Here is a 22,801-nt window from a genome sequence, read left to right as displayed (position 1 = left end):
CTTTAATCCTGTTTAGGAAGGTCGTACGGTCTTCCCCATTCGACTAGTCAACTTGGGACAGATCCCATCCACTTATCATCCCTAGATCGGCCAGTTCGTAGCGCAGTCGTGCGTCGGTTCTCGATCAGTTGTTTGTTTTCTTTCCAAACGGACTGCAAGTTGTCGAGCGAGTTTTTTCCGTTTAGTTTTGTTCCGTCACTGTTTTACGGCCCGAAGGCCTTCTCACCCGCCACCTCCCCTCCTATGTCTGCGTCCTTTTTAGGGTAGAATAGGAGTCGTCTTATAGATCTTACAATCCAGAGCCCAACATCTGAACTAGACTCGGAAGACAGGTCCCCTCCGCTCTGTCCGACTTGCGGACCGCCAACTGCCTGCGCAAGTCAGTGGACAGAGTTCCACAGGGAGACAGCGTCATGTTTCCGACCGGCAGGCGCAGATTCAACCAGCACGTACTGCAGGGGTGCCTACAAGGGGGGGGTAACGACGCAGACTGCGTCATTAAAATTTCAGGGGGGGGGGGGGGTGATTAAAAGACGAGAAAAATGTATATATTATTTACATAATTATAGCTTCTAATGTGAAAATACGTTTCTGGTGCTTTGATAATTGAAAGGGATCTTGTAAATCAAATTGGCAACCCCGCACTTTCCTCAATAAAATCAGTTTGGCATCTGTCGGTTCAGGATGGAAATATTACCTGATATGACCAAAATTATTATTAGAAAATCAGTTTTAATTCATGCAAAATGTGATAAAATATAATACTAAAAAAGTATAATATTATAAAATAATTGAGTAAATCATTGAGAAAATGGCATAAAAAAATTCGGGGGGGGGGGAGGGCGCATCATATGGTTAGGGGGGGTGAGTCATAGTGTTTGGGGGGGGGGGGGGTGGGCACCTATGCGTACTGACTTCGGGAAACTGGTGACCACCAAGGTCTGCCATCAGACAGGCTTAAACCAACTAACTTGTCAATCCGGGTAGGAAGACCAGAACCGTGCCCCAGAGATGAATGGCACTACACACCCCCTCCAAGTGCACCATTTAAGGCCCGGTCCACACGAGCGGGCAGTGTGCGGGACGGGAGACGCGCGGCGCCCGCACGGTTTGTAATGGACAGTAAGATAGGTGGAGCAGCCCACACAGGGCGGGCACTGCTGTAGCTGCCACCCGCACTGCCCATAGCGCGACGGGCACCGCGCGGCAGCCGCAACTGTGTTACGGGCTGTTGTGAGATATCGAGTCGTCCACACGAGCGGTCGCGCCTAGGGTTACCAGACGTCCGGCAAAAGGAGGACATGTCCTCCTTTTTATGTATTTTTTTTGCGTCCGGCCGGATTTTCCTTAATGCTCCAAAATGTCCGGCTTTTTTATAAAGTGAGATAATTTCTGCAGTTACATTCTGGGCAGAGCGCGCGCTGTCCGCAGAGTCATCCCACTAGTAAGTAGTTCTATGACAGTTGGACAGGTAGCAGCACATGCAGAAGCACGTGTTTTTAATATGCTGTATATGCGTAGTTTGTTTGATTCTTTATACTGAAACTGTATTAAATGCAAAAACATTGTAAAATATCGTACTCCATTGTAATTAATTCATGGCTTTTTTAAAAAATATATATATTGTCCTCCTTTTTAGTGAAATGTCCTCCTTTTGCGAGATGAATGTCGTCCTTTTTTATTATCAGTGTCTGGTAACCCTAGTCGCGCCAGTCTTGCGGGGGAACCGTCTTGTGTGTGCTGTCAAGATAGTAAGAATTGGTTTCCACCATGAATGATACTGACGTAGAAAAAGTTGATGTTGAAGTGTTTCTCATGGAGGTAGAGAAACGAACAGGCATTTGGGACATTCGGACCGAAGAATATATGGACAAAAACAGCAAAACAGCGAGCTTACAGAAAATCGGCGTTTCATGTCGAATAATTAACATAACATAACATTCAGTAATTTAAACATAAAAAAAGTGCTCGGTACTTGCTTCTTAACAAGGATACAGTACTGTACGTACTCAGAGGCTTCATTAGACATTGCGTGAGTTCCGAGAAGGCCTGTGGCGTTTTACTGTATAATGCACACAATACACTCGTCAGTAGAGTTCCAATTTGCTCACTTGTAATAAAATACAGATTTACATAAGTGCTGTATTTTTTCGTAACATGTGCGGATAATTCGCACCACGGATTATCCGCCTGCGGATAATAGGGAGTTTACTGTATAGGCTACAAAAAAAATTAGTTTCTTTATTTCCTTTAGCTACGTTGTTCTCCCTCCTCCTCCTCCCCCCCCCCCCCCCCCCCGAAATTTCCTTTCAGATGGAGGGCTTTTGAAGGAACGACAATGTTGTAACAGCAACCACAATTATTTTTTATATTATTTTATCTACAAAAACGGTGCCATTACGATGGTTTGATCAGGTCGGGCATCTTAGTGGTACTGACCAATGACGAGATCAGAAGAAATCGTAGAGTGTGGATAAATATCTTCTTTACAAAATAAGAGATTGGATCGGATTGGACTGGAAGGCGTGTAGGTTTTTTTTACGACGACGTTATTTTGTTGTGCAACCGATTGACACTTCGACCTTATGGCTGCGCGATAACATCCACGAAATTCTCATTTAGTTCGTTGTTATCCCGCCACAACCGAGTGTCGCACAGCCAACGACCACACAATTTCGAAGACCGTAAACTCACAAGAGAAGCCTAAATTGTCCATCAAGTTCTGTCCCTGCCCGAACACGCCCGAATATTCACCTTCGGCCAACCTCGGGATTTGTTTTATTTCTGCGCAGGAAAAATTAATTCAAATATTAAAAGTGGTCGGTTAGGTTAGCTACATTAAAAAACTTTAAAACACTATGGACGGTTAGTTAGGCTAGTATAGCTACATTAAAAATAAACAGAGAAATATAAATATATATAAATAAACCCGAGGTTGGCCGAAGGTGAATATTCGGGCGTGTTCGGGCAGAAACAGAACTTGATGTACATCTTAGGCTTCTCAACTCACAACATGGTTTCTCTGTGCCCACATGCAATCGCCGACTACGCTGCCATCTAGGAATCTACATGTGAAGTAACGTGATCGAAAGTGCGTGACGATAGAATGTATCGAATGGGGTATCGAAAAAATATATATATATTTTAACGAGCTTCGGGATCTCGAATCATTCAATGCTCGAAAAGAGGTACCAGATAACTATCGACATTATTATTACGTGATAAAATAATAACGAACACAGGTTTTTTTTGTAGTCAAATACTTACTTGCAAGTTTCTCGATACTATTTCAATAAATCGTAAGTGTTCCTCCTCTGTTGTAATATTCAACTGAGGTGATCAAGTTCTAGTCATGTTCATGTAGCGTCTAGCTTTCGATTTCGTAAGTAATAAAAAAAATTCTTGAAAAGTTGTGATTACGGGATCGGAGGTAAAGCCCATGACCTAATGAACACATACTTACGCAACCATAAGATAAGTAGAAGTAAAAAAAAAATCAAATAACACAGTAGTCCTCAGATCGGAGTATCCTTGGCCTTAATTTGTTTCAAGCGTAATTACATGTGTTAATTGCTTGCTTCCTCTCATTGTAGAAGGCAGCATAACATTATTTCACATCCGAAGAATGATGAGTTAAATGCTTGGCTTTTGTTTCTAATAGTTTAATATTTTCATTGGCTGGTTACTAAATCTTCCAATGGTTACGGTAGCTGCACTGTTAAGAAAAAAAATTGGTTGTCTGTAAAGTCGGTTTACGGACGATAGTTTAACGTGACAACGTCATAACAAAACATTGATAAAATGATTGCATACTTTTATGAATAAAATTGAATAATTTTTATTGAATTATCACTATTTTGTATGGATACAAAGAAGGAGTGAAATGAAATCTACAATTTAATTGATGAATTTACTTTTATTTGCACTCATTAATTCAAATATGTTTATTACTTTAACGAAGAGATTATTTTAACTATAACTTTTATACCATGTTTGCTATTTAACTTCTTCCAATCTGTGTTATTCTGTTAAGGATAGGACGATGATAGGAAAAGTAGGAAACGAATGGGAGTGTTTCAAGTTTAATGTGTCTCGAAAAAGTCAAATCGATGGTTGTTCCAATCGAGTGGAAGAGAGATATATGCGGCGCAAGCGTACAATGAGCGTAACGGGACACAGCGTAACGGGACAATGTCCGTTACGGGACAATTTTTCGTGCGTGCAGCTGGCGTTCATCGATTTATTAGACGTTGTCACTTAAAAAAAATTGACAATATACGAAGTAAAATGGTTAAATACTATTCAGGAATCTACCCAGTACCTCCAATAGTTAAAGTTATTTGACAAATGTTCCTTAACAGCTTTTCAGTATGAAATGCGCACATAAATAAGCATAATAAAACATAATAGGTCCAATTATTTAATATTTGATTATCTTTTCCACGGTTTGAAAAAAAAAATATACTTGAATAAACCATCAATTAAAATTTTAATTTATGTGCCAATTTTAGCAATAAATACTCAGTATTATCTCTATAAAACGTGTTTCATAAATGAATAACCATAGCCATGTGTTGTACAAAGTTATAATATCTTTCTTGTAGTATTACAAACTATTAGCTACTTGGCTATTGGATTTCAAAGGATTTATTTTTTAAAAATACAAAAAAAAATTTTTTTTTCTGTGTGCAAATGCTTCTGAAGTAAATCGTAAATAAAATGAAAGGTTGGTGTTATGTTACGTTGGCGTTATTTTAAAATACCCCCCGACCGAGAAGCGATCGGCAAACTTCGGAGAACTTCGGGACTGTTCGGGTGTGGCCCTCATTCATGCGAAATGTATCACAGCGTTTTTGGACATAGAAAAAGCCTTTGATAGAGTACTTCATGAAGGCTTAATTCATAAATTATATAAAACTAGCTTCCCCGATTGTTATATTAAATTACTGGCCTCGTATTTGGAAAATCGATCGTTTAGAGTCACGACAGAAGGAGCACAGTCCGATTTAAAAATAATTAAAGCAGGAGTCCCACAAGGCAGCATTTTGGGGCCGGTTTTATTCAATATTTATATCCACGATATGCCTAAGCCCGCACACCGATCGGTTCAGTTTGGCTGCTACGCAGACGATACGGTATTGTTTAGCAGATCTAGTATTCTAGAACTCGCAGCAGACAGATTACAAACCGCGTTAAATTTAATAGAACAGTGGTGCTCAAAATGGCGAATTAAGGTAAACCCTACTAAATCAGAAGCTATAGTTTTTACGCGTAAACATCTCCCGCCACTCGAAGATAGACCACGACTAACACTTTTCAATGAGCAAATTCCTCACAAAAATGTGGTTAAATATTTAGGCGTGCACATGGATAGGAAACTACTATGGCGCGATCACATAGAGGCGAAAAGAAAAACAGCTTTCACTAGGCTCATGACCCTCTACCCCGTCATGAGTAGACGTTTAGGTAGCTCTGTTAAAAACGGAATAATAATTTATAACGCACTAATAAAACCAATAATCACGTATGCAGCGCCGGTGTGGGCAACAGCAGCGGAATCTCACTTAATCAAGCTACAGAGAATTCAGAATAAGAGTATTCGTATTGCGACAGATGCGCCTGTGTATTTCCCCGTAAGGGCTATGCACAGAGAGCTCAAACTCGAACTTTTAAAACATTATTATTTCCGAACTGCGCAAAAATTCTATGATAAATGTGCCATAAGCAGAAACCCATATATTTCGTCACTGGGCAAACAAGATCCAGAGTTGCATGGAAAATATAAAATGCCAAATTCGATCTTGGCTCACAGACCTCCGTAGTGTGCTGTGGCTGGCTGAGCGATCGGCCAATCAGTCTCCCGCGAGTTGAAACTTAAATTATAGACATTAATGAAATAATTTGCTGATTCAAAATGGTCCGAAGCACGCAGGTGTAGGTTCGGCTCCCGGGAGTTCACTGCCTGTTGTGTTAGGGCTGACTCCCTATGTACGATGGGCATGGCCCGCCTGGCAGGCTTCACCTCCAGTGCCGGTTGTGTTTCTGAAAGACATGGGATTTTGAATTGCAAGCTTGCAACAAATACCAAAATGCGAAAAGGTCTTGACTTAATTCACCTGTAACTTTATACACCGACAGTTCCTCTATATTTAACTAGTAGTATAGCAGTAGATATTAGAGATTTGTAAATTAGTAATAAGTCCTAGATACTAAGTAATAGTCATCAAAAATATATATTTCAAAAATAATAATAAAAAAAAATGAAAATAAAAAAATAATATTTATAGTTATTATTTTAGTTTTATCTTAAGCACTGCACGTCCATCCCTGAGTTGGGTGTTTGCATATTTCGTAACGAAATGCCTAGTTTGTAAGTCATTTATCTTTTTTGTCTTAGTTTCTTAGTTTTTTAGGTGCTGACTGGCGGCGGAGTGAGTGGTCAATGTAACCACTCACCACCAGGGGCGCTTGCGTCCCTGGTCACTAAATCCAGTCCTGGATAAAAAGCAAAGCGGACCACGAGTCCAAGTGCCCAACCCCCGCATGGTAGACTCTTTTCTACTCTGTCCAACACTTCATCCAGACCATCCTCTGTCTCCTGTAAATTCCTACACGTAATGCATGCCAATTTGCATCCCGCATGAATGTGCCCAGGGTTTTCCCTGTGTCTATGCAGGTTTTACCTGGGCCCAACCTATCTCTAGTTATAGTCTAGATTTAAGAGTGAGGGGAGTTAGTCATGGCGCCAATCGCTGCCATGGCTGGCCAATCCCCTCCTAGCACATGATGCATGCGACCCTCTCCTTGCATGGCTAATCCCAGCATGACTAGGCGTATAGGCTTCGGCCTGAGACGCACCTAGGTCCCTCCCTAACCCGGACCCCTCCAAAATACACTTAGTTTTAGTTAGGTTAGAAAAAAAAAATCGCGAAATGTAGGCTTCCCCCTCATCAACGCAAATTGTTTGTATGAATGTGTAAATAATAAATAGTTTAAATATACTTTTAAGGTATAACATCAAAACAAAGACATTGAGCCAAAAAAAGGCTCCAAAAGTCAATATGAAAGGATTTTTTAAATTTTCCTTTTATCCAGATCATATTTTTAAATAATTTCTTATAGAAACTATATATATCAATTAGATTAGGCAAAAGAGCACTGACTGCTGGAATGTCTCGTTGTAAATACCAAATCTGTAAAGTGAAAAATTTGTGATGAATAAAAACCTATTGAATTAAAATTAGAATTTGTCATCGACGCAGGCCAAGAACGATTTGCCCTTGCGTTGTGCTGAAGTTGGTGCGAAACATTTCCTACTTTGGACGACCTCGCTGCATGCAAGACGGAGTATTTCAAATTAAAAAGTGATGGAGGGGGGGGGGGGGGAGAGGGCAAATTGCCCTCGAGACGTACTTGACCGGTGAACTTGCCTGTAGCGTAGGTGAAAGAAAAAAAAATCTCTCTCTCTCAAGGTCGTTCTCGCTGGCCATGAAAGTGCTTTCTGCCCATCGGCGTAATGTCCTTTCGTGCCGCTCCTACCAGACTCGTGCATAGCTGCGCAGTGGCGCAATCTTCCGGCGATGCTCGGTACACACGCGAGGAGGAGAACTGCGCTTAATATTCCACGAACGACGTCTCGAATCTTCCTTCCTTTGTGGCTTCGAACAGCCTTTGCGCAGTCCATCTCTGCGTGGTGGCAAATTTCAGAGAGGCTTTCAGCGGAATCTAAGTAGTACCAGAAAACACGCTTGAATTTCGTTTGTGTTAACAAGCATGCAAATTTAAAAAAAAAAAAAAAAAAAAAAAACAACAAAAAAACAGAACGTTCTCTCTTCAGCAAACTCATGTATAATTTTAACCACGGAGGTTAGACGTTAGGGAATATGTATGCTTATGTGATATTTGCTGAGTCAACATATTTTTTTTTACTACTTCAATATTATGAACGAAAACACAACTCTAAAAAGCCAATTATTTTTTGGTTGATAAGTAGTTTAACCCCAAATTCCTGGCTGATGTTTGTTAACATCTTTGTTTAACAGTAGGTACACACTCAGTGATGGCATTTTTTGTTTTTTACAATTCTTCCTAGCGATTTACTTTCAAGCAGTTAAACAAACTTTTAGCATTACCTAAGGTTTGTTTTTCAATAAAAAATAGAGTGACATAAAAAAATGTAGAATAGACACCCACTCCTTAACCTTATTTATATACCGATTATTGTAGTAGGACTAATGCTAACACCTCCATGCTATATATGCGAGGTTTATACATTATAGCAATGGTGTTAGGATTTTTCAGGCGACGGAAAGCTATGACGTAGTTGGAGTCACGTTTTTGACGTGACAACGTCTAATAAATCGATGAACGCCGGCTGCACGCACGAAAAAGTGTCCCGTAACGCACATTGTCCCGTTACGCTGTGTCCCGTTACTCTCATTGTACGCTTGCGCCGCAACTATCTCTCTTCCACTCCAGTGGAACAACAATCGATTTGACTTTTTCGAGGCACATTAAACTTGAAACACTCCCATTCGTTTCCTACTGTTCCTATCATCGTCCTATCCTTAACAGAATAACACAGATTGGAAGAAGTTAAATAGCAAACATGTATAAAAGTTATAGTTAAAATAATTTTTCCGTTAAAGTAATAAACATATTTTAATTAATGAGTGCAAATAAAAGTAAATTTATCAATTCAATTGTAGGTTTAATTTCACTCCTTTGTATCCATACGAAATAGTGATAATTCAATAAAAATTATTCAATTTTATTCATAAAAGTATGCAATCATTTAATCAATGTTTTGTTATGACGTTGTCACGTTAAACTATCGTCCGTAAACTGACTTTACAGGACTCATTTTTTTTTTACCTCGTAACGCCCAAAACATTGCGGAAATGGTGCGTGACCACGTCTGATGACGGTTGGAATGCGTGAATTAGAATCTCCGTGTGCAAGCACAATCACTTCCATCAAATACAAGCCAATGTTTCGGGTGACCAAACAACATGTCGCCGAACAAGAGCTAAAAAAAAAAAAAAAAAAAAAAAAAAAGGGCTCCGCCCAGTTACCAAGGGAAGCCTAAGATGTATATCAAGTTCTGTCCCTGCCCGAATACGCCCGAATATTCACCTTAGGCCAACCTCGGGTTTATTTATACATATTTATATTTTTATGTTTATTTTAATGTAGCTATACTAACCTAACTAACCGTTCATAGTGATTTAAAGTGTTTTAATGTAGCTAACCTAACCGACCACTTTTTAATATTTGAATTCATTTTTCCTGCGCAAAAATAAAACAAATCCCGAGGTTGTCCGAAGGTGAATATTCGGGCGTGTTCGGGCAGGGACAGAACTTGATGTACATCTTAGGCTTTCCCAGTTAACAAGAAATAATACAGACGTGGTCAGCCCCTGAATGCAACAAACGTCATTGTACGGACGTATCCTTACGACCTGAGCTAGGAGACGACCTTGTATCTACAGACAATGCATTTTATAATATGAGAACGAGCTGTTATTCAATCTCATAAAATGTGCAAAACACGCAATGAATAACGCAATTGTGCAAATTATAAATAAATAATAATGAAGCAGGAATTGCAGAAAATTACTTCCTGTTTACTCCACACTCGAGAGCCTTGCCATAAAAAGTTAAAATATCTTTATTAAAAATAAAATATTGTCATTATTAATTAAGGTTGAAGATAATGAAACAATATTTTTGGAAAAGTCTTGTAAATTAGTATGCACAGTAAAAACGTTCAGTTTATTTTCATTTAGACTGGACAAAACGGAAAGTGAAATTATATTAACTTTGTTAATCTAAACCATCTAAAAACCAAAAACTATTGGAATATTCACTTAAATCAATCAAACAGCCGAAAATTTAATAACATGTATCATTTTACTATTATGAAATAGAATTTATGATAAAACTAACAAAAAAAACAATGTTATACAAGTAGTGTATCTACAGGCAAGTAATACACCAGTGAGTTAAACTCTCTCTCCTGTAAAATAAATATGTTACTGTAACTTCGTTTAACGAAGATCCAAATAAATCCTAGGGCAATAAATTAGACTTTAATAAAAAGTCACATAATAACGTAGAAAATGGGGTATAGCAAGAAATTAAGTAAAATTAATTATATTTTAAATAGCTTGGTACAGTATGATAAAAGAATCACCTCTATCGTATGCCTAACATTATTCTTTGTTGAAATTATTATATTCTGCATAAGCAGCATTTAAGGCCCCCGCCTACCCGGGCACACACACGGTGTGCAGAGCTTAAGAAAATAACCACGCGATTTGAAAACTGCTCAACATAATCCGAGCGGTGTCTGTTTACGAAAAGCCTTTAAGAATACCCTGAGGGTGTGTGGGTACTTCTGTCTACGTTTTTAGTTTATGTTTTAAGAAGAACGAAATGGCTAAAAACACGTGTTTTCAGAATAATTTTTAGGCTTGAAACATCCGGTAAAGATTCTAGAAATCACTTAAGGGACCTTCATCTTCATTTATCCGCCATAAAAATTTATGGTTACTGACACAAAAAAAAAACCCTACTAGATGGGCCACTTATGTATATTTATTCACAGTTTCAAAACCAGCACAATATTTAATATTTTTCCCTGACGCTTTACATGAAAAGATTAAATATATTGCCCTGCTATAATATTTGCTAATAACTCCATGCTATTTATGCAAAGTCTATGAATTTGGAGTTGTGAATTGTTAGAAGACGGCATTTTGTGACGCAGTTGTAGTAACTTTTTTCCCGGTAGTTTACATGGAAAAGATTTAAAATACACTTATGATACAAAACTCGGACACGGAATTTAACGCAGAATTCTTTTAAATTAAGCCGAACGTGATAAATATACACGCAAATTGTGTTTACAACTAACTACCTTTGTTGACACGAATTACAGTAGTTTCCGCCCCCGCCCCTAGAGTTGTTGCCGGAGCAGCTACGTCGACTATTGAACCATTTGATTAGCACAGCGAAATTTTAAACTATAAAAAATGAAACGGCTCCGATAAAAGAGAGAGAGAAAAAAAGACTTTAAATATTTTCTACGAGGAGTTTTATTCAGTTTCAGGCGATTAGTGTGTAAATGACAAATTTGGGCCGATGGACTACAACAACTATTTTTTTTTTTAAAGGGGGGTGGGGGGGGTTGCACATACCCAAACTCTGCCCCGGACCACAACATTTCTGTGGGCGGCCCTGAAACCACAGACGTCAAAACGCTAGTGAGTTGCCGTAGAACTGAAATAAGTCAGCGAATGTTCAATTATACCGCGCGTGTGGCAGAGACGTAGACTACGCATGAAGTTTTTTTTTTAATTTTTTTTTTCCAGTGGCTGAAGATTTGCTGGTGTATCAGTGTTTTTTTTTTGACGTGATAACGTCTTATAAATAGATGAACGCCGGCTGCACGCGCGAAAAATTGTCACGTTCCGCCTGAGCCGGAGCGTGCGAGAACCGGTCAACCACCGTGCGAGAAAATCTTCTATAATTATCAAACAGGTTGAGGCGGGGATTTTTTTTAACTAATTGTGCGTGATTATATCTAAACAAAATTATTTAAATTAAATTTTGCAAAAAAAACTATAAATTATATTTGAAAATTAAAAAAAAAGTATGCAATTTTTCATCAATGTTTTCTTATGACGTTAAAAACGTAAAAATATCGTCCGTAAACCGACTTTAGAGACAACCCCCCCCCCCCCTCCCTTTTATTTTCATTAATAAGTTTCCCCTCTCCACGAAGGTTACCTTTGGCTTTGCGAACTTTGGTACGCGCCGCTCTCCGCAGACGGCAGAGCCGTCGTCACACATTTCTGTTCCGTGCGACGTCGGTTCCCGGTCGCGGGAATGAACGCACGCCGAGAGCCGAGGTGTTGCACATTGTCAGCAGGCGTCCAGGGCCGGCGCGTCCATATAGGCTTTGAATATATATACTGTATGGAAGTCGCGAGAGGATAGGATTTACTCTACGTTTTTCAGAAGCGTATGATGAGCAGCTTGGGAACTTCACCGCTGCAGTGCGCTGCCGTAACGCCCATGTATCGTCTTGGGTTGTTATTTGCACGTTAGAGCGCAGCACTGTCGCCCGCTGTCATTCCCCCCGCACCCCCCATCTATCATTCACTGCAGCTCAAGGTCGTTCGACGGGAGGGGGAAGGGGTGTTTGAAGAGTTCGACACTTGTCCGCTAGGGACCACCACAAGTCGATGCCCTAGAGATGGTGGCGATTGCGGCGGTGAATTAACCAACTACCTCAAAACCGTATTAGAAATTTTAACCTGGGCTGGCGACTTCTATACAGTATATATATTCAAAGATATAGGCGAACTAGGGCGCCAAGTAGCTGGGGGCGGCGCAGCACGACACACAACAGCTGATATAATATGTTTAACGATTATTGAAACTAGATGAAAATGGATTTTTTTGTAACAGTTTGGAATGTTTATATCGACATAAGTAATTATTTAAAGTCCACGGTGACCTGTGTATGATTTGTAATCAGTTAAAAAAGTAAAAACAAAACACAAGCCTGCTTACATTTGATTGTTGACCAAATCTTAGGCTTACGTGATGTATTTTGAGGCGAGGAAAAAAAAATTTTGGGGTGTCCGGCCGGGAAGCAGGGGGGGGGGGGGGGCAATTAAGGTTTTTCGCCTAGGGCGCCGATTGACCTTGCACCGGCCCTGCAGGCGGCGCCGGGCTGGTGGGAGGTGCTGGTCTACTCGGCGGTCCTGCTGCTGGCGGCGGCGGTCTACTGCCTGAGGACGTGGTTCAAGTGCGCGCTCGCGGTCTACCGCCTGCCCGGCCCGCCCTCCCTGCCGCTGCTTGGCCACGCGCACCTCGTCACGGACTACAAGGGTGAGTGTCCACACGTCACCTAGAAACACACAACTTAGAACTGTCATAACTTAGAAACACGTAACTTAGAACGGTCATAACTTAGAAACACGTTACTTAGAACTGCCATAACTTAGAACTGTCATAACTTAGAAACACACATCTTAAAACTGTCATAACTTAGAAACACGTAACTTAGAACGGTCATAACTTAGAAACACGTTACTTAGAACTGCCATAACTTAGAACTGTCATAACTTAGAAACACACAACTTAGAACTGTCATAACTTAGAAACACGTAACTTAGAACTGCCATAACTTAGAAACACGTAACTTAGAACTGTCACAATTTAGAAACACGTAACTTAGAACTGTCACAACTTAGAACTGGCATTCCTTAGAACTGACATAACTTAGAAACCTCGAATTATTATTGTAAAGTTTTCAAACGAGCATAGCTATTCAGTATTAGAAGTGTAAGGGACTGTCAAATGTTTCAGCCTTGAGAAACCTGGGTTCCATCTGCCACCGCGTGTATGGACCCTTAATGAAAGTGTGGATCGCTTTCTACCCAACAGTATTTGTGATCTCCCCTCACTGTCTGCAGGTAGGCCAACCTCACTGCCTGCACGTAAGTATAATGCAGCAAAATAATTTTCAGTAAAATTTCCCACCTTCACTACGTTGAAAATTGCGATCACATTCTCTGATAATGTACAGGATGTCCATAAAGTCCCGTTACCATTACATACTGTTACTACAACCAAACGGGAAGAGATGAACGGTGGCGGTTTTCACCATTATGTTCCACGCGTCCCAAAGTTTGTTTTCTAATCACAACATCTCAATGTGAGCCTCTTTTGTTGCCCTCATGATGTCCAGACGATACTCGATCTCTGCCCACGTACGGCCAAGGATTGCTTCATTGACGCTTTCGATACGTTCTGTGATCCGTAATTTCAGTGTCCTTATGTTAGGTTCTGGAGTAGCGTACACGTAATCTTTAACGTAACCCCACAAAAAAAATGTCTAACGGTGTTACATCTGGAGAGCGAGGAGGCCATGCAACTGGTCCGTCATGGCCGACCCATCTGTTTGGAAACATTTCATCAAGAGCACTTCTAACATTATGGCTCCAATGAGGTGGTGCCCCATCTTGTTGGAAAATGATGTTTGGTTGCAACTCCTCAATCTGAGGAAAAACGAACAATTGCAGCATGTCCATTAAGTGTCTCCCGTTATGTTTTTTTCTGGAAAAAAAAGGTCCGATCACTCTGTCGTGCATGAGTCCACACCAAACATTGAACCTTGGGACTGTCACGAATGATTTCACGGATTTGGTGTGGGTGTTCTGACTCCTATATTCGAACATTGTGGCGGTTGACGTGGCTGCTTACATGGAAGGTTGATTCGTCAGAAAAAAGAACTTTCTTAAGATAGCCTCTGTCTTCATCAAGTGCGTTAAGCATGTAGCAGGAAAAGTCATAACGCCGACGGGGGTCATCTGGCTGCAGAGCCTGGGTAAGTTGGACTTTGTAGGCGAAAAGGCTTAAATGTTTATGAAGCACATGGTGCACTGTTGAACGTGGCATTTGCAGTTCCCGTGATGCACGACGAACAGATTTGCGGGGGCTTCGAACAAATGTGGTTCGAACATGTTCGATTGTTTCTTCTGAAACACCAGGTTGTCCACTACGAGGTAAGTCATGAACACTAGCCGTCTCTGTAAAGTTTTTAACCCATCTCAGGATGCTTGGCTTTGCTAGGGGATGCAGTCCCATATTGACGGCGATAACGTCTTTGCACTGTGATCGGCGACTGGGTCTCCGCATACCATATTACACACTGAGCTTTCTGTTGTGGTGTTGCCATAATGTGTCATTCGTGAGACAAAAGAAATCTGTTACACACAAAATCTACGGACCTTCCCCAGCATTTTAGTAAAAACCACAACAGTTTATCTCTTCCCGTTTAGTTGTAGTAACAGCATTAAATGGTAACGGGACTTCATGGACACCCTGTATAATAAAGCGAGCGAGGTTTATCGTTACCTACTTGCAAAATTAAATAAAACTGGAATTTTTTTCCTGAATCGCCTTGGAAAATTACGTTTGATTTTATCACGACAGCGTGGTTAAGGGACAGAGAAATGAGCCTAAGTTGCCATCTTAGTTTATACAGTTTAAAATTTTAATTTTTTCCGTTGTTTCATTTTCAAAATTTAGCTTAATTAAATTACAGTTTATAATAATGAAATTCCAGGGTTAATAGCGACTAGCTGAAACAAATAGTTTTCCTTCTGAAGTCATAGGTGTTTAGTATTTAATATATTTATGGATATAATGGCTACTTATGTAATACTCTTAATTATAACGTAATGGGTAATCTATGCCTTAATGAATCCCAATATTTTAATACTAAACGATATAAAATGTTTGTGGCACAAATATCTGTTGAAACTTATATGGCGTCTTTCGATTCCTGTTTCTTGCATTTAAAAGCTTTCTTTAAATTTTGTGTGCACAATATTTTTTTTGTTCGAAATATTATGTATTGTGTTTCAGAAAATACTTAGCAGCAATAAACACACCGAGAAGCTGTTCTTCTACAAACTGATGGACAACTTCCTGGGAAAGGGCCTAGTAACCAGCGGAGGTAAGAAGAGGTTGTTTGTCATCGAACTGCGTAACTGGAATGAAATAACATAACCAACTGGCTGAGCTATGCGTTTAAAGTTATTATAACCATTTTTTAAAATAAATAACAAGTTAAATATATTATTTTTTAAATTTTAATGGTTAAAATGCAATAAAAATGGTAAGAAAATACCATTTTCGTGTTTTTATCCCGGGAACTTCAAATAACACGAAGCCACTGTGCTAAATCAACGTATTAAGCTTGTGATGATTTTAAGTTATTTATGTAATCGCAGGGTCACAACGTAATTATGAATGTTCCTTTTTTTTTTTTAAAAGTGAAAACTTCTGTAGCCGCGTTGAGCGATTTTTGGTAGGGGCAAAACTTATGGGTTCGCGTCACCGACATGCTAGTGACGTGTTGCGCCGGACTGGCGAATCGCAGCGGCCTGTGTACATGTATACGCATATATACACTAATACATTGTATATACTCGACTGTATCATGTGCGTGTTGAACTCTTTTTTGGATGGGTAAAATCTTGTGAGTTCGCATCACCGACATGCTGTAGGCCTATTAGCAGTAAGTGAAGTTAATTTGACCACGTGAATACATGACCTAGGTCTGACATCACTGGTAAGTCATAGTTTGGTAATGAATTTTTACGTAATTTTGACATACCACTGACATCTGTTGTGACTAAAAAATGATGTAAGGATAAATGACATCATGCTGACATCGTACTGATATAATACCAAAATCATTTTCTTACGTACATTTGACGTAGAAATGATGTCATATTACACATTTAAAAATAAAGTTTTAAGTTTTCACTTCTGTTGAAAGTCCCAATGACTGTTTTTTGTGTTGGTACTTTTCGTGTATATTAAATGAATATCCAGGACAGTTTAGCCATCACAAGGATTTATTTAGCATCATCGATAGGCTTAGTACGTCCCCCGATGTTCGTGAAAGCCAACATATACGGGTTGATGCCGCCACAAGCTGTCGGCTATCTGGACGCCTTCAGCAGTAATGCGCATGCGCGTCAGAAACCAACCTGTCAAAACTTCCGCCGCAAGACGCGCGCGCATATCCCAGCATTTCCGCTGCATAGTAAAATGTCCACTCTCATCTCCCTAAAGCGGCCTAACTCCAAAAAAAATTTGAACAATAAATACCCATGACATCACAGAAAAAAAAACTATGGCTATGACTGGATAATTTTTTAAAATATATTAAATACATTTTTCGAGATAATGCTGAGTATTACTTACAAAAATTGGCACATAAAATTATACTTTATTTGAAATTTTAAACCATGGAAAAGATAATCAATAGGGACCGGAAAAATTCGCAAGTTCAAATACCTGTAGGATGAACATAGTTCTACGTACACTCGGTAAAATGCCACCCACTCATTGGCTGCTGTCTTGTGAGACGTTCCAGCGCAGCAGCCTGTGATTCGATAAAGCTTTGGTTGGGTGTTTCTCATTGGCCCAGAGTCATCCAGGTGAGTTGCGAGCCAATAGCAGAGGCAGCACTGAGGTATAACGATTTGTATTTTTGCCTATCGCGAAATGAATTCGCGAATTTTTCCGGTCTCTAATAATCAATATTCAATAATTGGACATTTTGTTTTATTGTGCTTATTACTGTACTGGTAAGCTGCTCAAGGAATGGTTTTCAAGTTAAGTGGAGGTACTACTGGGACATCCGAACCCAGTATCACCGCGAGCACTTATTTTGCGGTGATGCAGATGTTATGAGTAGGGACAGGAAAAATTCGCGGGTTCAATGACCTGCAGGATGAACTCCATAGTTCTACCTACAGTCGGTAAAATGTCACCCACTCATTGGCTGCTGTCTTGTGAGATGTCCCAACGTAGCAGCCTGTGATTAGATAAAGCTTTGGTCGGGCGTTTCTCATTGGCCCAGAGTCACCCAGGTGAATTGTGAGCCAATAGCAGAGGCAGCACTGAGGTATAACTATTTGTATTTTAGCCTATCGCGAAATGTATTCGCGAATTTTTCCTGTCTCTAGTTATGAGTGTGTAATTTCACGGGGGTGTTCGGCGCTCCGCTCGAGAGAGACAAGATGGCGGTCTCCCGGCCCCCGCAGGAAGCACGTGGCGCCTGCACCGGAAGCTGCTGCAGCCGTCCTTCAAGCAGAGCGTGCTGGAGCAGTTCCTGCCGGCCTTCCACGACGGCTCGCAGCGCCTGGTGCGGCGCTTCCAGGGCGTAGAGGCGCCTGTCAACGTGGTCTCGCACATGAACCAGACCGTGCTCGAGATACTCAACGGTGACTGCTCTGTCCTTTTACCCCCCCCCCCCCCATTTCCGCCTTCACCAACCCCCTTCCCCTCCACCAACCCCCTCCCCCTCCCTCGTCATCAACCCTCCCCTCCCTCGTCTTCACCCCCTCTCCCTCGCACTCAACCTCCCTCCCTCGCCCTCAAACCTCCCTCCTTCGTCATCAACCCCCCTCCCTCGTTCGTCATACACCCCCCTCCCACGCTATCAACCCCACTCCCTCGTCCTCAACCCCCCTCCCTCGCCCTCAAACCCCCCTCCTTCGTCATCAACCCCCCCCTCGTCATACACCCCCCTCCCACGCTATTAACCCCACTCCCTCGCCCCCAACCCCCCTCCCTCGCACTCAACCCCCCTCCCTCTACATCACACCCCTACCTCGCTATCAACCCCACTCCCTCGCTATCAACCCCACTCCCTCGCTATCAACCCCACTCCCTCGCCCTCAAACCCCCTCCCACGAAATCAACCCCACGCCCTCGCACTCAACCCCCCTCCCTCGCTATCAACCCCACTCCCTAACCTACAACCCCCCTCCCTCGCCCTCAACCACCCTCCCACGCTATCAACCCCACTCCCATGCTATCAACCCCCCTCCCTCGCTATCAACCCCACTCCCTCGCCCTCGCCCTCAACCCCCCTCCCATGCTATCAACCCCCCTCCCTCGCCCTCAACCCCCCTCCCATGCTATCAACCCCCCTCCCATGCTATCAACCCCCCTCCCTCGCACTCAACCCCCCTCCCTCGCCCTCAATCCCCTCCCTCGCCCTCAACCCCCCTCCCTCGCCCTCAACCCCCCTCCCTCGCCCTCAACCCCCCTCCCATTCTATCAACCCCCCTCCCACGCTATCAACCCCACTCCCTCGTTATCAACCCCACTCCCTCGCCATCACCCCCCTCTCGTTTAAGCATAATTTATTTGTTCGAATATTCAATAACATTGCTTTATTTTGTTTCATTATGCTTATTGATGTGCGCAGTTAACAATAATTGGAGGTAGTGGTATTGGAGGTACTCGTATTATTGCGATCACTAGTTTGTAGTGGTACAGATGATACATGTAATTTGACATGAATGACGGCAACAAAGGGACCGTGTGTGCGCAGATGCCATCCTGGGCGTGCGGGCGGAAGACACGGCGCGCCCCCGGGCGGACGGCAGCTCGCCCTTCAGGAAGTGAGTACCGCGGGCCAGGACAAGGGTGTGTGAGGGTGCTGCGAGGCTCGGGGGAGTGTCTGCAGGGACTGTGAGGGTCGGGAGGGTCTTGTTCGCAGCGCCAAGGTGCTGGTGCCGCACCGCATAGCGCACCCCTGGCTCATGCTGGACTGGGTGTACCGCCGGACCGCCGCCGCCAGGAGCGAGGACAGCCACCGGGCCAGCCTCGGGGACTTCGCGCGGGAGGTGAGCGCCGTGGCGACGTTGGTGACGTGGCGCCGTGGCAACATTGGCGACGTGGCAACGGGGCGATGTGGCGACGTTGGTGACTTGGCGACGTGGCGTCTTTGGCGACGTGGCGTCTTTGGCGACGTGGCAACGTGGCGACGTGGCGACGTTGGCGACGTGGCAACGTTGGCGACATGGAAACGTTGGCGACGTGGCAACGTTGGCGACGTGGCAACGTTGGCGACGTGGTGACGTTGGCGAAGTGGCAACGTTGTCAATGTGGCGACGTGGCAACGTTGGCGACGTGACGACGCCCCTGCCCAGGTCGTCTCGCCTCGCGTGACCAGCGGGCAAGGGAGTCGGCCTCAGGGTGGAATCCGGAATTTTAATTTTTAAAAATTTTAATATAATAGAAAAATCTTGATTTTTTTTTTTAAATCAAACCGGAAAAAATACACTTTTAGGGCGTTTGTATGGAATACGCTGTATGCGACTATATGCAGCCCCTTGGCTTGGGGCTCCCAAACAAAATACGTTCGTGTTGTTCTATGAGGAAAAAAAAAGCTGTCAGCATTATTTACATAAAACATTCTTTAGTTAGTGGCAGTACGTGTTAGTAGGTATGTAATTTTTGAAAACACTGGTAAAGAACTTGATGCTTATAATTAGGTTCCGGAAAAATTCGCGAGTTTGTCGTCCTCCAGGATGGACTACCGTCGGGAGAATGACACCTGTTCATTGGCTGCTGACTCGTGAGACGTCTCAACTAGGTTGTCCGTTATTAGTAGGGGCAGGAAATTTTCGCGAAAAAATCTGAACGCCTACTAGACTGCAACAAGGTATACCCACACCAGCGGTTTCTTCCTTGTGATTGGCGGCCGTCTGCGAGAGAAGTCGTTGCCTTGTTTGCACGAGCCGCTAAGGACGAGTTTGCTTCCACACTGAATTAATGCGATTGGTTGTTGTAACAATCGACATGCACCTCAAAGTAACTCACCCAATCACGAAACACAGACGATGCTACACTGTTTTAACTTCCAGCTACTCTCGGGATGTTTTCGCGAAATTTTCATGGCCCTAGTTATTAGACACTTTCTTGGCTTGGGGTTTCACATTGGCTCACATTTCATCCAGATAAAAATGTGGGCCAATCGCAGAAACGATACGAAGTTATACATTGTTTGGATGTCAGCCTATTGCGCAATTTTTCCGGTCTCATTTTAAGTAATTAATTTTTAAATCTAAATGACGGCACATTAGTAGAGCAAATATTTTCGAAGCCCAGGCGGGTTGCTAGTGTATTCTATATATAATACACTACACTTTGGTCTTAAATTATATATCAAGAGCAAATATTTATATATTATATGTGGAGACCGGAAAATTTCGCGAATTCATTACGCGATAGACTAAAATACAAATCGTTATACCTCAGTGCTGCCTCTGCTATTGGTTTACAACTCACCTGGATGACTCTGGGCCAGTGAGAAACACCCAGCCAAAGCTTTATCGATTCACAGGCTGCTACGTTGGGACGTCTCACAAGACAGCAGCCAATGAGTGGGTGGCATTTGACCGACTGTACGTAGAACTATGGAGTTCATCCTACTGGTCTTTGAACTCGCGAATTTTTCCGGTCCCTATTTATATGTATTTGGGAAAGATGTGTCAAGATAAACCTACACTAAGAGTAGGGCATTGTTTGAAATTACTTTAAATCTACGTACTTGTCAACGAAAAATTTAACTCAAATAAACGAAGAGTCACTCGTTATTTCAAATAACTGACGTTTCGTAGAAATTACGCCCTATTTCGACTTCCGAGTTTTTTGTGTCGTTCCAAACACACACACACACATGAACAAAATAAGAGTTTTTTTTACTGCGGACTTAACCAGTTTTTAAAAAGGTTTTGATGATATGCCAAGAAAAGTATTTTGGATTAATGTTCAAAAAAGTAAACTCGTGTGTCCGTAAATTTACGAAGAAGGTCGTACACTGAGAGAAAGGTTTGTTTGCCTCAACAAAATATTTGTTTGTACCTATATGGCGAAATAAATATATTTTGTTAATTCAAACAAATATTTTGTAGTAGGAAAGATTCTGTTGACCCAACCAAAATGATTTTGTCACCTCAACTGTATGGTTGGTTAGGTGTAACAAATCAATTTTGTTACTTACAAATTTTGGTTAGGCTAACAAAATATTTTGTTACAGCAAGTAAATATTTGTTTCGCCACATATAAAAAAATATTTGTTTGATTCAAACAAATCTTTTTCTCTGTGTAAAACTACGAAGATCCCTGGATATTTTGCAACCAGCGTTGTTCGTAAATTAAATGTAACATCTTGAACACTGTGATAACTAGAAGCAAGTGAAGGATCTCTTGAGGTTACAAGCGCGGAGGCTTGTTATCAAACGGCAGTAACTTAAAAAAAAAAAAAAACCTACGTCTATCTTATTTCTAACAGCGGAAAGAAAATACAGGTCTAGTCCCGCCGGGAAAGCTAGTTGGCTCGCCTATGTTGGAAGTGATTTGCCTGACTACAATATCGCCGGGCCCCAATACTAATATAATTATTTGTTTTACAGATAATCCGTAAGAGAAAAGAAGAGCGGGAGGCTGTTAACAATAAATCCAACAACAACATGCAAAAAGGTGAGTAAGTGCAAGCCAGGAACAAAGTGTTGTTTCCATCACGCTATCAGTATTATCAACTTTACACCCTTTCTTTGTAACGCTATAATTTTACGATAACGATGAGCTCTGTTTACGTTGGACACACATCTACATTATTCCCGGAGGTGGAGGGAGACTGTATGATGACGTTTATCATTCCCATCTCACAGTTAACGATTTTACAAGCACATTCGGGGCCCCTCAGTGAGGGGATTTTTGATTTCAGCCCCAACCCTCCTCAAACGGTATCCACGCCCATAGACACAGTTAAACATTTTTGAACTGTTAGCGAGGAAATGATTTGTAAAATAGCTGCCGGAATATAATTTTTTTTTGTAATGCATTAAGTTAAAACGTCGTGCATCGCTGCGGAACACACAGACTCGTGTGTAATAACTACACGCTTATCACAATTCTGCATGCTAAAAGTCTTGCTTGTTCATACAAAGCATTAGGTGCACAACTTCCTCAGTGATGTATGGTAAAATCTACAATGTTCAGTTTGCGACAAAAAAAAATTCCTTAGAAAAAAATATATATTTTGGTAAATTAGCTTCTTAATGATATCTTTTTTTGAAATATTACAAAAAAAAATACAGTGCTTTGACTGTCGATAACGTTTCAACGAATTTAAAGTTTGAATTGTGGAATTATAAATGCTCCAGAATTGCCACTTCAAACTTATTGAAATCATCATCTGTGTTTGTCAGCCTATACCAAATACAGTTATTCAATGCGGAAGCAAACGCTTCCTGAATGACTCGGCCAAATAAGGCAATAGCTTCTCTTGCAGACGGCCGCCAATCACAAGGGAGAAACAGTTGGCACGGGCGTACCGTATTTCAGTCTGATGGACGATGAGAATGTTCTTTTTTTCTCGCGAAAAATTGCCCGCCCATGGTGA

At 41.7% G+C, this 22,801-nt stretch overlaps 1 protein-coding gene across 1 annotated transcript in view; it reads left to right on the top strand.

The window, feature by feature from the left end:
- LOC134538198 (probable cytochrome P450 4aa1) overlaps window positions 1-22,801 on the top strand; it is a 46,532-nt gene that overhangs the window by 15,704 nt on the left and 8,027 nt on the right. Inside the window, exons 2-8 of the mRNA XM_063379288.1 lie at window positions 12,735-12,903; window positions 13,384-13,490; window positions 15,448-15,538; window positions 17,643-17,822; window positions 18,941-19,010; window positions 19,109-19,235; window positions 21,810-21,876. Coding sequence (XP_063235358.1) covers window positions 12,735-12,903; window positions 13,384-13,490; window positions 15,448-15,538; window positions 17,643-17,822; window positions 18,941-19,010; window positions 19,109-19,235; window positions 21,810-21,876 — 811 coding nt within the window. The remainder of the gene's footprint in view (window positions 1-12,734; window positions 12,904-13,383; window positions 13,491-15,447; window positions 15,539-17,642; window positions 17,823-18,940; window positions 19,011-19,108; window positions 19,236-21,809; window positions 21,877-22,801) is intronic.

The sequence above is a fragment of the Bacillus rossius genome, chromosome 13 (genome assembly GCF_032445375.1).
Source record: "Bacillus rossius redtenbacheri isolate Brsri chromosome 13, Brsri_v3, whole genome shotgun sequence".
Classification (NCBI taxonomy): Eukaryota; Metazoa; Arthropoda; class Insecta; order Phasmatodea; family Bacillidae; genus Bacillus; species Bacillus rossius.
Note: the sequence above shows the minus strand (reverse complement) of the source record. Positions and strands in the feature narration are given on the sequence as shown.